At 36.0% G+C, this 16,849-nt stretch overlaps 1 protein-coding gene and 1 long non-coding RNA gene across 2 annotated transcripts; one reads left to right on the plus strand and one right to left on the minus strand.

The window, feature by feature from the left end:
* Nucleotides 1-6,444: 6,444 nt before the first annotated feature.
* On the plus strand, nt 6,445-7,148 carry LOC142237499 (uncharacterized). Its single transcript, XR_012722499.1, has 2 exons — nt 6,445-6,769; nt 6,829-7,148. It is a non-coding gene; the product is annotated as an uncharacterized LOC142237499 (long non-coding RNA).
* A 906-nt stretch (nt 7,149-8,054) lies between these two features.
* LOC142237500 (uncharacterized) lies at nt 8,055-16,725 on the minus strand. The gene is made up of 7 exons (XM_075308835.1): nt 16,467-16,725; nt 13,173-16,348; nt 12,770-13,110; nt 9,837-10,115; nt 9,335-9,644; nt 8,941-9,185; nt 8,055-8,865 (listed from the first exon to the last, which is right to left on the minus strand). Exons 1-7 carry the CDS (start codon nt 16,618-16,620, stop codon nt 8,730-8,732), a joined length of 4,641 nt encoding a protein of 1,546 aa, XP_075164950.1. The 5' UTR covers nt 16,621-16,725; the 3' UTR covers nt 8,055-8,729.
* Between the last annotated feature and the right edge of the window lie 124 nt (nt 16,726-16,849).

Genomic DNA, 16,849 nt, shown 5'->3' on the forward strand with positions numbered 1-16,849 from the left:
TGGAATCAGCTGTTTTATCGACACGATAAATAATAACAAGACATTGAGAAACTGGCCCCTATAGTGTTAAGATTTTAATAACGCTCTCGATTTTAATCTCGCTCACTTCTCCACGTAAATTACTCGGACAATTTTAAGATTGATCATATATTTAGTCCATGTTAACCTCAATATTCTCGTCGGCGTTTTTTCTAAAGGTATGACCACACTAGGCAAATATTTCCCCAAAATGAGTGTTAAACTTTTTTCGTGTGAAGCACTTTTTAAGTATATAAATGCCGTTTTTGGAAAATACTCCTATTGTGACGCAATATATTCAATATGAGGTAAAAATGGTTGCTGGTTTCACTGTGGCGACGAATCGTTTTTTGATTTCTGTCAAATATTTGCCCAGTGTGACTATATCCTAACTATTTTCTCCCGTATTCCCCTGTCCACTCTCAAACGTAACATACGACTCAATGGTGAGTCACGACAATTTTCTTGATTGGGCCGTATTTTCAGGATAATTTTCTGAAGCCACGAGAATGTATGTCAGTTTCCAGAGTTTTCGTGAGTCACGATATCTCTCTGTGTTGTTGTTGTAGCAGGCGACTGCTATTGCCTGATCTTGGTTAATTATTTCGCCAATCGGAAGTATTTCGCCATCGACTCTTACATTCAATTGCCTGCGTACTTCCGCCGTCCATGTAGTGAAAAGTGTGGCTGAGGATTTGGTGGCAGATATACTCAAATTCTAGCAGTGAAATAATTTGTAAGATTAGAAAGATCATCAGCATAAGATCCGACAATCTCGACGACGTCAGGAGGGTGTGGAATAGGAGCCCGTTGCTATTAAATTGCAAAAATAATGCACTTTCCAGAACTGGTAAAACAATATTGCGTGTCAGATGCTGCGGTGGAGAATATTCTTGTTCGGGAGATGTTGGGGGTTCGCATAGTCTGATGATCCATTGCTGCTGTCGTTGGCACATCATCCTGCAACGTAGTCAGTATGACTATACTCCGCAGCGATGTTAAGCCGCAGCAGTTAACTGCAACCATTCCAAGCAGCGATTACACCTCACAGAAACCGAACGTGGTGAATTTGGTTTTGGCAGACTGCACAGTCCGGGTTTTCTCTCTATTCCGGCACGGACCAAAAGCAAGCGGAGAAGGCTCCCCGGGATGTACCTCCTCCAGCACAACAGACGAACGAAACAATACGTACACTGATGTGGCAGCCGCTGACCGATGAGTGGGTCCCATCGGGTCAATTGGTACAACGAACCAGGGGGATTGATTTCTTTATGTTAGCGCCTTCTTCTGATCGTGGAATCGGGTGAAATTTGCTCCTACAGGAATACCCAGAAACTACATGGGAACCGAAATGGACCTATTTTTGGTATGGTTCATTTACAGTACTTACATCCATCCTACAATCACATTAGACATATTCTTCTTCTTCCTTATCGCATAAATATGTGGCCCTGTTCGGTAATGCATTACTGCACTGCATCTACGCGCAATGATTTATGTCAGCATCAGCTGTTCTACAGCATGCGTTAGCTGAGCAACTGTTGCCGACGCGTGATTGAAATGCAGTTTATTTACATTTTTAAATTTATTATATATATATATATATATATATATATATATATATATATATATATATATATATATATATATATATATATATATATATATATATATATATATATATATATATATATATATATATATATATATATATATATATATATATATATATATATATATATATATATATATATATATATATATATATATATATATATATATATATATATTTCTCTTATGTATGCTGTTAATAAATTTAAAAATTTTTTTACTCTTAAACCCTTTTCATTCAACTTCGATTCCATATGTATATTAAAGATCTATTTTAATAATTAATAAAATTTTTACTTACAAAGCGGCGGAACTACATGATATGTTTACGATGGTCAGGACACGCTTGGCAAGAGTTGGAGAAGACCACAGAAGATACTACAATCTGAGGCGAAGGAAGTGGAAACCCGCTATTGGAGAATTGGTACTCATGCGTCAACATCCTCTATCGAGAGCAATCAATCAATTCGCTGCAAAACTTGCACCAAAATATAATGGAACATACGAAGTTGTAAGCTTCTCGTCACCAGTGATAGCCAAGCTTCGGGGACGTGGTAAAGGGGACATTTGTACCGCACATCTCAGCGAACTGAAATCGTTTACTACAAACGACGTACTGCTACTAACCAATAACGATACTAAATGGCAGTTGATAACTCTTCTAAACATCACCCTATTTCTGCTCTTCTAGCGAAAACGACTGATATGGACCCGGAGAAAACTCCACCAAAAACAAAAGCGTACTTCAAGGCTCAGTGGCAAGAATGACATCTTAACCGCCGCCAGGATGTACCCAATCCTACAACGACAGCTAATGACGAAGCGAAGAGTGATACGGCCCTGCGTCGTGCAGGTACCAAGACTTGGTGCTTCCTATCGCCCTCGAGCAGAGGCTATTCCCCGGGCACACCGGTTGACCCGCCCGCATTCGACCATTACCCTGCGATACAAGCCCGTCATGTCGACCCCGTGCGACCCATACCTCGTCCCGTCTCACATGTCATCATTGCGATGGTCGAATTCTCATCAGATTCTGATGAACCACCGCCCCAGCGGTGTTTGGTTAATGTCAGAGTCTGAGGATTCTCAAGCTCGAGTCACTACCTCCTCGGAGTCCGAGGACACATATCGGCGAGAGAATGCCCGGCTGATGACCACCCGCCCTATGTCCAGTGCGATCGTGGTTCCGGAACGTCAAGAACCAAAACCGGAATATGTATTCCAGTGTCAACAGGACCTACCAGCGGAGGTTCGCCGAGGACTACAACACTTCCGTATTGCACTGGCCTTTCGCCATGAGCACCGCCGCCGGAAGCAGGTGGTTACCGTATGCGGACAAAGATTCCGCATATTAATAAATCGCCGGGGGCAAATCATTGTCCAGCCGAAATATGATCCGTAAAGTGAAGGAGGGGGAGCAGTGTGACGACCGAAAATCGAACCCTCGTTTTTGGCCACACAATTTGAATTCTTTTGTTTTGTTGTTATATCTTAGTTTTAGTTTTTTCTTTTTATTTTTTTATTGTAAAAAAAAGAATTCCTTTTAATTTTTCTTTTTTTATGTAAATGAATTTCTTAGGTTTAATTTGATAGTCATAAGTATATAATAGAACATGAAATAATACAATATAAATAATATAAAGTTGGTATAATATATATATATATATATATATATATATATATATATATATATATATATATATATATATATATATATATATATATATATATATATATATATATATATATATATATATATATATATATATATATATATATATATATATATATATATATATATATATATATATATATATATATATAATTTTTCCCATAAATTTTGAGTAGTCTGGTTATTTCCCTAATTTATTTTGCGGCCCTCACACTCGTTTACAACATTTGCAAAAATATTCGAAACAACTCACCGTTATTTAGCACTAACAATGTCCATTTTCCAACATGAGTTAAACTTCGCCAAATAAAATGTTTTCAACTTTGCAAAATAACTCGCCGTTATACAGCACAGGCTGTGGTGATGATAATCTTGTAGGTAAGCCTGTTTAAAAATTAATAACCACTACTTGAATAGAAATGAATATTGTAGAAATAAACAAAAATTAACAAATCATCTAAACAAGATTACACGCAAATTAATTTCACACTTAAAATAGATATAAAGGAAGGGAGTTTGATTCGTGTTTTACGTTATAATAAATAAACCTAATAGACCACATTAGGTTCGTACTATAGGTGGATTTTAAATCCCTTTTCTATAAGCAAATGACAGTTGAAATCTAGTTAAAGTCGATTTTGAAAGTGTAATGTGAATGATGTATAATAAAGAACTTATTTAAAACATAATGATAATGTCATTAATTTAAAACACAATTATTATGAAATATTTGTGAAGAATATTTTTTTTAGTAAATGCACAATTATGTGAATAATTAAACCTAATGGTACCATCATTTAGTTAGTCATTATAACTCACCGCAATGTAATGCAATGTGTAATGACAGCTTTACTCCTGGTAATGCAAATTGTAATGAGATATGGTTACCTAGTTTTTGCTGGGTAGAATCGATTCGTAAAGCGAATACGCTTGCCTTGATCGCGTTATGTAATTTTTAGCAAAATCAAGTGTGTTGTCGTATGCCACTTGCCGTAATCGAGCTATATAAATTTTATTACAGCAGGTGTGTTGTCGCAAGCCACTTGCCACGTTCAAATTCCATAACCCGTGACTAAATATTCTTCCAAGTGGGTTATCGCACGCCACTTGCCGTGTTACCAATCTGCCAAATGTGTTGTCGTATGCCACTTTCCCTTTCCCCGTTACGTAAACCCGTTATCCAAGTGTGTTGTCACTAGGGCTGTCACCAGGGGTGAATCCCGTCCCGAAATCCCGGGATTTTCGGGACGGGATGAATCCCGAGATTTTTTATTTTGAATCCCGGGATTTTTCGGACTCTCGAAAAATAATTCCATTTTGTTAAATTTGTGGCTTTTTAGCATTCTTTATTAAATTGGAGATTTCATTCAATGCAAACGGCTCTTGGATTTCATACCCGACAAATTGAGTTAAACATTTATGGTACACCTTGAGTAAGAATTTATTATACATGAGATATACTATAAAAAGCATAATTTAATCAAAAATCGAAGTAAAAGATAATGTCCTCCTTTGAACAATGAGTTCATGTGAAATGGAGTTCGTGCCACATAAAATAAAAAGCAATGATAAAAGGCCCGTGGACAAAATGACAAAATCGCGTTTATCTGATAAAAATTTTGGATGTCTTGATATTTTTAAGAATTTGCTTAAAACGATGAAGTACAAAATGATTAACACAAAAGTACGAAATATACCTAATCTAACTAAGTGTGTAAATATAACCATAGCGATAGGCGGTAGGCGAACACTTATTTACATGTATTTCTTATGGGAAGCCCAAAACCCGCGACGGAATACCGTGACGGCTAGCGGCGTGTCGCTAAATTAAAACTTACAGCCTGTTTCTGTATGTCGATCGAGCTCTATAGATCGACTGAAATGGAAACAAACAGCTGAATTTATAACCAAAAATCAGCTGTTTTTATGCATTTCAGTCGATCGATAGAGCTCGTTCGACATACAGAAACAGGCCGTTATTCTAACTCCTTGGCGAAAACTGGTATAGTGTTGCCATCGCTTATCAATTTTTTTAACTCACCACTAGGAATTGCTGTTGCCTGGACACGTGTAGATTATTTTTTCTTGAAATAACTCAACAAATAACAAGCCATTGTATGTTTTTATTCAACTTCATTGTATAATATTGTCAAAGCATGCTATATTGACAACAAAAAACGCTAGGAAACGTGAAAAAGGGAATTATTCGCCGTCAAGCTTATTGTATTTGCCGTTGCGGCAAAAATGTTTCGCCTACCGCCTATCGCTATGGTTATATTTACACACTAAAATCCTTAAAATGCTTTGCTGAGTAATATAGTGATAAGAAATTACTTTTTAATTTATTTTTGTCACAATTTTTTGTTTTTCTTTTCTTCATATTGTTGAGTTGGACTAAGTTTTCGTTAAGTATGATAGCAATTTGAAATTGATTTTTAATTTACTCTTATGTTCTTTTGTTAATAAAATTGAATTAAACTAAATTTATTTAAGGTATAATAATTTTTTGCCGTTGTAGATTGTTATAATATTTAAAGAATCCGAAAATCCCGGGATCTAAATTTTTAAATCCCGAATCCCTGGATTTTCAAAAATCGACCCCGAATGGCAGCCCTAGTTGTCGCAAGCCACTTGCCGTGAAACCATTCTACAAAGTGTCTTGTCGCATGCCGTGTTCCTGCCGCAAAACACTATTAGCCAAGTGTGTTGTCGCAAGCCACTTGATGTACTTCCCTTTCGTGAACGTTGCCAAACCGTTTTCTCAAGCCACTTACCGTGATCCCATTCTTCAAAGGGTGCCGTCGTATGCCACTTTCCGTGATTCCGTTACGTGAGCATTGACAAATCGTACGACCAGGTGTCGAGAGTCTTAAACCGTTGCCTCATTCTCGAAAGTGTGTTGCCATAAGCCATAGACATTATAATACATAGATGATCCACCACTATTCTCTTTAAAAAAAATGTGTCAGTTCCAAAAATTAATTTTCTGACATTTCCTTTTGATTTTAAAGACATTAATTTTCGCGCATTTGTTGTTCGTAAAGAGCAATGCTGCTCAAAATTAAATTTCGTATTTTCGCGGTTTTGGTCACAATTTTTTATTCAAATATGAACTTTTAATATATTAATTTATTTATAAATCCTCTGTTGCATCATAAACGTTCTAATTTTGTGTAAAATTGACAAACTACAAAAAGGAAAACGAAAGAGACTGTAAGCGTGCTCTTATTTTCTCGTTTATTCTTAATCTTCGGAACTGTCAAACATAGTTTGACACCCATGGCTCATCTATGTATTATAATGTCTATGCCATAAGCTACTCGCGTGAGCGGAACACAAACTTACGTGTTGTCGAAAGCCGTAAGTTACGAAAACCCATGAAACCATCTGCAGAGTGTGTTGTCGTAAGCCACTTCGTCACGAAACGTGTGTTGTCGTAAGCCACGCGTCGAGAGTAAATATGTTGTAGTAAGCCACTTCGAACTTGTGTTGTCGTAAGCCACGAGTAATAAAACGCCTTTTCCTAGCCTATCTACACGCTGTGCTACGCCTACGACGAACGCCACCCAAGAGACGAAGTGTCGTACCAGCCCACGGCTCGGGGAAAATTGTTATTCCCGAGGACTAAGTAAGATAACCACCGTAGTGTCGACCTAGGCCACATCAATACATCACCGGAATTCAATATTGAGGGGTCGGGCTGTTTCCACGAAGCCGTGTTGCCAACGACGAAGTGCTGGTCAAGTTCACGTCGAGGACTGGGGAGGACCAGTAGATCAAGAACATTTACATTTGATTGTATTGTAGTGTAGATATTCCAATAATAAAACCGATTTTTAACCTTTAATTCGAAATAAAGTCTTTTCTCTACTCGGGTCTCTACAAATATAAATTGACGAACCCTTTCCCCGCGAGTTATACCCTAGCACGGAAGCCACCGTGGTGCAATGGTTAGCGTGCCCGCCTTGCATACACAAGGTCGTGGGTTCGATTCCTGCTACGACCGAACACCAAGAAATTTTTCAGCGGTGGATTATCCCACCTCAGTAATGCTGGTGACATTTCTGAGGGTTTGAAAGCTTCTCTAAGTGGTTTCACTGGAATGTGGAACGCCGTTCGGACTCGGCTATAAAAAGGAGGTCCTTTGTCATTGAGCTTAACATGGAATCGGGCAGCACTCAGTGATAAGAGAGAAGTTCACCACTGTGGTATCACAATGGACTGAATAGTCTAAGTGAGCCTGATACATCGGGCTGCCACATAACCTAACCTAACCTATACCCTAGCACACGAGGGAAAACCAGTCGTTACAATATGTAGACAACCAAGGTTCTTCGCCCGCACACCAAGTGCTGCTGACATGCGACTTGAGGACCTTTTTTTCTACCGCGATGCTTATTACAAATTGCAGTGACATGGGAAAAAAAAGACTTAAAAATGCTGTCGAATGTGACCCCGAGTATTTTGGGGTAATTTACAGTCGAAATTATTTCGCCATCGGCTCTTATATTCCACTGCCTGCCTACTTCCACCGTCAATGTAGTGAAAAGTGTGGCCGAGGATTTGGTGGCAGATATCCTCATACTTCTAGAAGTGAAATAACTGTTTCTGTGTCGTGTTGCTTGCATTGCTGATGCATTTTGTTGTGTAAAAACAATAGTTTTATACAAAGAACACTAACACAAAGCTTAAATGTGACTTAAAGGATTACCATCTGAGATTCCCCAAACAAATCAAAACAAACACATTGAAATTTATATTTTCTAAATTTTATTTCATTTATTTCATTTTTTACGAAGGTATATATATATATGTATATCTCAACAATTTTTTTAGAATATTTTTTGTTTATTTTGATATATTTTTTCTTATATAACATTACAAAATATGTAGTAAAAATGTTTTTATATATGTATAGCAATTTTTTTAGAAAAAAATCAAGTGTCTTTCTGTTAAAAGGGAGCGAGCAGAAGGATAATGGCAATATGCATAACAATGATGATAATGAGGATAACATAGTAGATAATTCTCTTATTTGAATGGCACCTTAGGTATTCATTTATTTTTGACAAATATAATAAAGGGCATTTGCAAGGAAGAAATAGGGGGGTAACAAATAACAAACAATAATACGTAAAGGAAAATAATTTCAATTATCAATAAATATACAAAATATATGTAAAAAAATTAAACTAGCATGAATTAACAGAAAAGACACTGATTTCATTATTATGCATTTGTATTTGTATTCAGTTCTTGAGAGGAAATATTTGGTAGGGCAATAATAAGCCTTTAGTTTTTCTAATTTTTTGCTTTTTCTCCGATAAAATGCTTACAAGGTATAGAGGTTAAGTTCAAGGTTATAGTGACAACTTACCCAATTTTTTTTTCATCTCTTTAGGTAGACCTCTTTAGGTAGATCATTCCCTCAGGATGGCTTACTTTCATTTATATTATTTTTCTTTTCAATTTGATTGCCTGATATATGTACATATTTACAATTGACGTCTTCACAATTGCCCATGAGATCAAAGGGACAAATAACTCCATTGGGATCCATATTTCTGAAAATAGATTATGAGAAATATCAAGAAAAATATGGCCAAACGATTGTTGGGAAAAGGAATGATATTTTGTACCCTTCATTATTGCAACGCAAATGCTCCAGCGGTGAAATGTAAGAGGGCAATAGTTTTCCGGTTGATTTTTCATTCTCATTAATATCACTGTCATTGCTAGTTTCTTCCTCTTTAGGGTCCAACTCTATGGCAGGTTTTGAATCTGTTAGCCTTTTATTTTTCTCATCCTCATCCTTTTCCATGTCTTTTATATCACAGTTTGTGGCTGGTGTAGCAATATTAGATGTGGTCGCCGATTCCTGAAACTAACTCAACGAAATTGTGTTAATATAAAATAATCAGTGAACCATTATACTATGGTATTACGAAATTACTCCTAGTTTTAGCTAATATTTAATTGTATGGCAATGTATAAATGTTACTGTTGTGTGGTTGTCTTTCTATGTAAACGCACTTCTGTAGTACCGCCAATGGAACTCTTCATATTTTCCGTATTGGAAATATCTTTTCTGCTTTCGTCATCATTTTCTGTTTGGCAATCTAATGTTTGTTCTTCTTTTGACATTAATTTGTGATCTTCTTTATTTTCTTCCAAGCCATTGTTTGCATTCTCGGTTACAGGGGGTTCCTTGTTTTCTTTGCTAATTTCTTCCACAGCTTTTAATTTATTTATGTTTGTTATTTTCAAAGAGTTCACCAATTTAATTTCTGCGGCCAAAAGCTTAGTTTTACTCATTATATTCTGCTTTAGGTCATTATTTAATCTAGAAGAAAATTAAAGAAATCAATAAAGAAAAAATCATTATTACCCCAAATATATAGAAACTCCTTAAAATTCTTTTATCGTTTTGTAACAGCCTAGATTAATATGCCGCTACGTCTAAATGTACCCAGCCAACAATAGTTATCTTTCGACATGGTTGTTCAATTATTATGTATCTTCAAATCTTCCATACCTATAGTCATCGCCCTTTATTGTTTTGCCCAATCCTATGGCCGCTTTGAAGATTTTGGAACGTTTCTGTTTCAGTGAGGTTATTACTTCATTTGTTGTACATATACTTGGATAAATACGGGCAATTTTTTGCTCTTCTTCTTTGTGTTGGGTCTGTAGCATATCCATTTCAGCTTTGAGTTCTTTTAGTCGTTCTTCTAGTTTTAGCTTTTTTACTTTCGCCTTTTTGGCTTCCTCGACCAGACGTAAAGATTTATCCAAGTTATTAACAATACCCGATCTAGGAAGCAAAAATAGAACGGAAATTTAATTTATTTTATTTTTTAGGTATTTTTTGTTACTTTACAGATGTAAAATTTTAAATAAAAAAATATCGCCAACATTTTTCCAATTTAATTTTTAAATGGGTTTAATTTTAAATCAAAAATGTAATTAAAACAAAACTTAATTCCAAAAATTAATTTGGGGTTTTGATTAATTATGGCAATGTCTCTTCGACATTAAAAGGCCAGAAAAATTAATTATATATATTTATTTTTTTAATTTGGCCAATTATTTTTTTTTTACTGACGTTGGTCATCTTTGTGATTGAAGAAATTTCAATTATTAAAAATTGTATTAAAATTTGTCGTTGCATTATAATTTTAAGGATTCTTCTTCTATAGAAACGAAGAATATAGTTACACCTTTTTTATATTAGACCATCGATGTGTGTATCTTGAAATATCGCAATATCGTGAAAACGGTTAAAGCTATACCACAAAAATGGATCGTCTCCAGTATATCTCGAAAAATTACCCAAAAAATTTTTTAGTAGATACAGCTGAAAAATTTGCTAAAACAGCAAAACAAAAATATGCTGAAAATGTGAAAGCTGACATAGCAACAGCTTTTAACAGAATGTTAGAGGTCTGGAATATACAAAACCCCGTTTCTGTTGCTAAAAAACGTTAACATTTTATAACCAAACATTTTGTGAATTGTTGTTAGCTGGACCATGAATCACAAAAATATCACAGCAAACACCGATTGCTGTTTTCAGCAGAAATTTTCCATTAGGGTATTTGCCAAATTTTAGTAAAGTCTTATAAAAATGGGAATAAAAATTTTGTATATATGCCGGCATCGATAATCTTGAGGCATCTGATTCTGGACATGAAGAAAAATGACATAACAGGGATTGGTCTATATGAAAGGTATCTAATGGACCTATAAAAACCACTGACAAGTTTGGTAGCTTTAAAAACACCGAACATCATATTTCAATTAAATTTAATGAAAATCGTGTATCTAGATGCTCGAAGAATAGCTCGTAAGGTATCGTTATATATATGGGACTTTATTATCAAAAATGTAACCCATATGCTAAGACATCTTTTCATATCATTTCATGGCTCTAGACACGACCCTTGTCATTGAGCTAAACATAGAATCAGGCAGAATTTATTTAATAGCTTAATAGTCTAAATTTGACAGAAAAAACGACCTGCAACCACGTGCCAAAAATAAGCCAACAAATTTTGAAAAATTTACAAAAAATTTCAAAATTTTACTTGAAGTTTTTGATCATAGGGAAATTCTATTCCCTAGAAAATTTTGTCAAAATCTTATCACTCTAGAAAATGTTGTCAAAATTTTATTTCTCTAGAAAAGTTTGCCAAAATCTTGTTTCTATAGAAAAAAAATTGTTGCATAAATAAAAGTCTTCTGACTTTGACTTATCGCCATCTGTCAAATGTTTTTTCTATACAAAATTTTCTCAATATTTTTTCCTTTAGAAAATATTGTCAAAATTGTATCTTTCTATAAAAATTGAAGTCGTTCTTGAAGGTCTCTACTTTTTATAAACTAAAATATTGCGAATTATTGTTTGCTGGACCATGAATATAAAAAATATAACTGCAAACACCGATTATTGTTTTCAGCAGACTTTCTTCAATGAGTGTATATTTCAAAAATCTTATAAAAAGGATAATATAAACGTGTACCAACATCGATAATCTTCGGGAATCTGTTTCTGACAATGAAGACACTTATCCGTTAATTGGTCTTTGTGGCAGGTATTCAAAAACCAACAAGTCTATACGGCCGTAAATTCGGCCAGGCCGAATCCTATGTACCCTCCACCATGGATTGCGTAGAAACTTCTACGAAAGACTGTCATCCACAATCGAATTACTCGACTGATGTGGATCAATTTTCGCATGGTCATTAGAGATCATATACTTACGCCATGTACCAAATTTCAGCCGGATCGGATGATATTTGCTTCTCTTAGAGGCTCCGCAAGCCAAATCGTGGGATCGGTTTATATGGGCTATATATAATTATGGACCGATGTGGACCAATTTTTGCATGGTTGTTAGAGACCATATACTAACACCATGTACCAAATTTATTTATTTATTTATTCACTCAGACGGATTGGATGAAATTTGCTTCTCTTAGAGGCTCCGCAAGCCAAATTTTGGGGTCCGTTTATATGGGGGCTATACGTAAAAGTGGACCGATATGGCAATACCATCCGACCTACATCAATAACAACTACTTGGGCCAAGTTTCAAGTCGATAGCTTGTTTCGTTCGGAAGTTAGCGTGATTTCAACAGACGAATGGACGGACATCCTCAGATCGACTCAGAAATTCACCACGACCAAGAATATATACTTTATGGGGTCTTAGAGCAATATTTCGATGTGTTACAAACGGAATGACAAAGTTAATATACCCCTCATCCTATGGTGGAGGGTATAAAAATGGATCGACCGCAACCCCAAATATTAATTAGAATTGAACAGGTGACCAAAAGTATATGTCAAATTTTATTTCGCACCACTATTCTTGAAGATTGTTCCGTGGTTATAACAGACAAACGAATTTAGATATATGATGCAGATGGAAATTTATATTTTGTAGTATTAAGACAAAAGCTTACCCAATTTTTGCATATAAGCTCTCATAGTTTCTCAAAACATTGGTTTTATTTCCAGTAGTTGCCGTCCCATTCGAAGAAGATTTAGTTGCATTCTCTTCTACCACATTTGTTGTAGGTTTATTAGCATTTCTGAGAAGTACTTGTTTTACAAGGCTTTGCTTGGTGGGAGTCGAAGAAGAACCTTCATTTTCTGGTTTTGCTTCCTTGATGGCGGGTTTTGTGGATGATTTGATTTCCTGAGATCCTGATTCTTTTTTAATTCTTTGATTTTCTAGCATTTTCATACGATGTACCAACTTTCGATATTCATCTTGGACAGAGGGAGGTAAATGACGGACAGCCTAAGAAGAAACAAAGAAACTACATGTTTTTCTTAATTCTAACTATTTCTTTGGCAACTTACAATTGGTGTGGTAAGATTATGATTTTCAGCTATCTTTTCCTTATGACCATCTGATGCTACTGGTGTCTTTGGCGGGACAACAATCTTTTCGGGAGCCATCACAGGAGAATGTTTATTCTTACTTTTGTCTTCAGTCAATGGCTTTTCTTTATTTGTTCCATTGTCCATTTCAATGGGAGAATTAGATCTGGGTGTAAGACAAGGACTTTCCCCCATATTCAAACTTAAGGGACTTGCCATGTCATTGTATTCCGACAAAGTTCTATACATAGCATCGCAATTGGCCCATTCCTCATCGCTGGATTCATTTGATGAATTTTGTACACTTATAACCAATTGTGCTACATTACACATATGCTTCACTTGATCCATTGATGTAATAAGTCGAGAAGTATCCAAAGACTTAGTTTTTTGCTTCGCTACATTGGAAGAAGGAGGGTCTACTTTAAGTACTTTTGCTGGAGGCGCCGGTGAAACCTTATCTGGCTGTATAAGAACTACTTTTCTTTTCTCGACATTTCGATTGATAACTTTATTGGGTTTGACAATTTTTGTAGTTCTTAGAACTGAATATGTTGGTAAAATGGGTGCTTTAGCTTGGTTTGTTGTTGCGGTCGTAGTGGCCGTTACTTGAGGCATGGATGTGGTCAAGCCTATTGACGTAGGTTTGCTTTGATTAGGTTTTGTCTCTTTAGGTTTAGTTATTGTTGGGCCTTTAGATGCTTGAATTTTTGCTACCTTTTTTATAATAGGCTGGGTAGTAGGTTTGGTTTTATTGGCGGACACTTCGGTACTCATCTTCGTTGTCTTTTTATTTACACTGTTTACATTATTTTCCTTGAGAGTAATTTTGTTTTTGGAAACTTCTTGATCTACATCGCTGACGTTTGTAATATGCTTAGTTTTTGACTTAGTACTGCTTTCAGTCTTATCGAAATGCATTTGATTAGCAATTGTTTCTTGCTGTTCTATGACAGTTTGCTCATTAGGAATATCCTCCTTGCTGCCGGCAGTTTCATTGACTTGTTTTTCATCCTCTGGATATTTTTGGCTTTCCATGTGAGTACATAGATTTTCACAAACAACTTCTTCCTTTGGCATATCCGCATGGGCAATAGAATTTGAATGAGGGTGATGCATTGTAACATTGGTATCGCTGGTTTTAGATTTTGATGGGTCACTCAATCCGGTGGCCGATAAAATTTCTTCTTTCAGTTTTTGCAATCGTCTTCTACTGTCCTCGTCTAATGTTGGAGGATTATAATTGGACTGATTATGACCCGTGTCATTATTATGCTCGATATCATTTGTTCTTGGAATGATTGCTATTTCTCTATCAACTAATTCACTATGGCTTTGAAGTTGTTTTGCTTTTTTTTGTAAATTTATCAAAGCCATAGTAGAAAATTCATCAGAATCCCCATTATATGTTTTAATTTCGTTGCTGCGGTTATCCTCCCAAGGCAAGGGGCTACTTTCAAAGTTATGGCTGTCGGGTTTGGGCAGTCCCGTTGAACCTAGTACAACTCTCTGCTCAAAACAATCATTCTCCAATTTATCATGATTCCATGACATTGGAATTTCATATGGACCATTGTCTTCGTTTTGAATTTCAATGCCATGACCATGTTTTTGGTGCCATTCTTTTGGTTCTTGTTGGCTTTCATTTTGCGTATGAATTTTAAGACGTTTAACGGCTTCTTTTAGTATGGCCTCAGTTGGTTTCAATGCCTTTGTTGCCTTTTCTGTATTGGATTTTTTATCATTTGAGGTGTTTTCTTTGGACTCCCTTGACGCGTTTCTCTTTTGATTCTTGGGCGATTGAAATTTGGATAGTAGCAGTGCTCTCAAAGCTAACTCTTCTTCTTCTTCTTGTAAATCAACATCGCGGGGATTGGAATGTAAAGATAGACCGCCATTTGAATTACAATTTAATTCTTGCAATGTTCCAGGCATGGTTTTCTCGGACCCACTGCATGGATATGATACTATTGGCACAAAATCTTCATTTTCCAACTCCATATCTTGCGTTTCTATATCTTGGAATTTTTCATAGCTTAGCATTGGCTTCTCCTCCTCATACTCTTCTACACCAGGTGGTGGTGGATTCGATGCCCTCAAGGACATTTCGCTTGCATAAAATTCTCCCATGCAGTTGTACGAAAAAGGCATATTAAAATCATTAGCAGCAAAATTTGGTAAAGGTATTGACTGAGGTGGCATATTCATAGATTTCCAAACATTTTCTGGAGCCTCTTCACTGTCGCTATTGGCTATGTCCATATCCACAGGTTTACAGTCCATCTCTGTACTATCATCTTGGCCATCCAATAGCATTAGCTGAGGCGAAGCTATGGGACTTGCTGTTCCACAGGCAATTTGCGAATCATCTTCTTCCAAATCTACCACATCTATGTCCGCCAATTTATCATCATGTATCATCATTCCATCGAAATCGGTCGGGGAATAAGCAGCCTCGGCATTGCGACGCTTACGTTCCATATGTTTTTTCAAAACAGCCGATTTTAGTGCTATAAGGCGTAGCTCTTTCTCTTCCAAAGAATCTGAAGATTCATCAGGCACAATATGTATGTCATGTACAGGTTCACATATTTCCACAGCATCGTCATCATCTTCATCATCCACGCATGTAAGGTCTTCCACATCATTCGTTTTAATACTAGATTTTCCATTGAACTGACTCCCTGTGAATAGTTTTTCTTTTAGCCCATTACTTTGCTTTTGTTGGCGCAATGAATTTTTTCTATGTCTGGAAATGGCTAATCGCAGTGTATCTCTAATATGGTGAGAATAGCCATTGTCTTCCCTAATATCATTAGACATGTATGGATCGCGGGATGTAAATTCGTTTTCTGATTGAGATGATGATGAGTAACTCGATTCATCCAAAGAATCTGCAGATTCAAAGGCTATTTTCTCTCCAAATTCTTTATATGCATATTTATCATGTTTTTTCTTAAGTAATTTTTCCCTTCTTTTGCACCTGGTTTTTCGAGAACGAGATCCTTTCTTCTCATGGCGGTGACTATGATGATGATGGCAGGATTTCTTTTTATGTTCCTTATTTTTGTGACGTTTATTTTTTCGTGGAGTTTTAAATTCCGTCGATGATATGGAAGAGACGTCAGTGGGAACACGGGCAGCACGTTCAATTTCTGCGAAGACGTAATACACAAAGAAAAACACGAGGGGTCGAAGTTAATGTCACCAATCCAGATAATGGATTAATCTACATATCTGATACGATATTTTAACAAGTGCAAAATACATTACCATAACTTCGAGATATTCGAGCTATACATTCTATCTCGAAATTTTTTTCCTCCAGTTCCTTTATTCGTTGTCGCATTCCTGCTTCTTCATCGGAGGATATAAGTTCATAGTCATCTATAATTTCGCCTTCTTCTGGTTCGTTTAGCGAGTCCATATCGACTATAAGATAAGTAGAAACAATTCCAACAAACTATTAACTTTAACTTCTGGCTCTTTCAAGTTTTCATCAGAACGTCAGAATGTATATTCATTACATATATTTCTTTTATTCTTCTTCTTCTTACTCGTCTGTATATTCGAATTTAAAAGCGTTCCATCGCCGTCCCGTTTAAAAAACGGAGCTGAAGCAAAATTGTCATCGGCGTTCAGTTATTATTTGCTTT

Source organism: Haematobia irritans, chromosome 5 (genome assembly GCF_050003625.1).
Source record: "Haematobia irritans isolate KBUSLIRL chromosome 5, ASM5000362v1, whole genome shotgun sequence".
Classification (NCBI taxonomy): domain Eukaryota; kingdom Metazoa; phylum Arthropoda; class Insecta; order Diptera; family Muscidae; genus Haematobia; species Haematobia irritans.

Bases quoted from the DNA above. Each gene is read 5' to 3' on its own strand.
- LOC142237500 (XM_075308835.1), bottom strand. From the start codon at position 16,620: ATGGACTCGCTAAACGAACCAGAAGAAGGCGAAATTATAGATGACTAT. The intron at 16,349-16,466 runs GTAATGTATTTT...ACGTCTTCGCAG, and splicing joins TCGAATATCTCGAAGTTATG to AAATTGAACGTGCTGCCCGT. The intron at 8,866-8,940 runs GTACAAAATATC...ATCTATTTTCAG, and splicing joins TTGCGTTGCAATAATGAAGG to AAATATGGATCCCAATGGAG.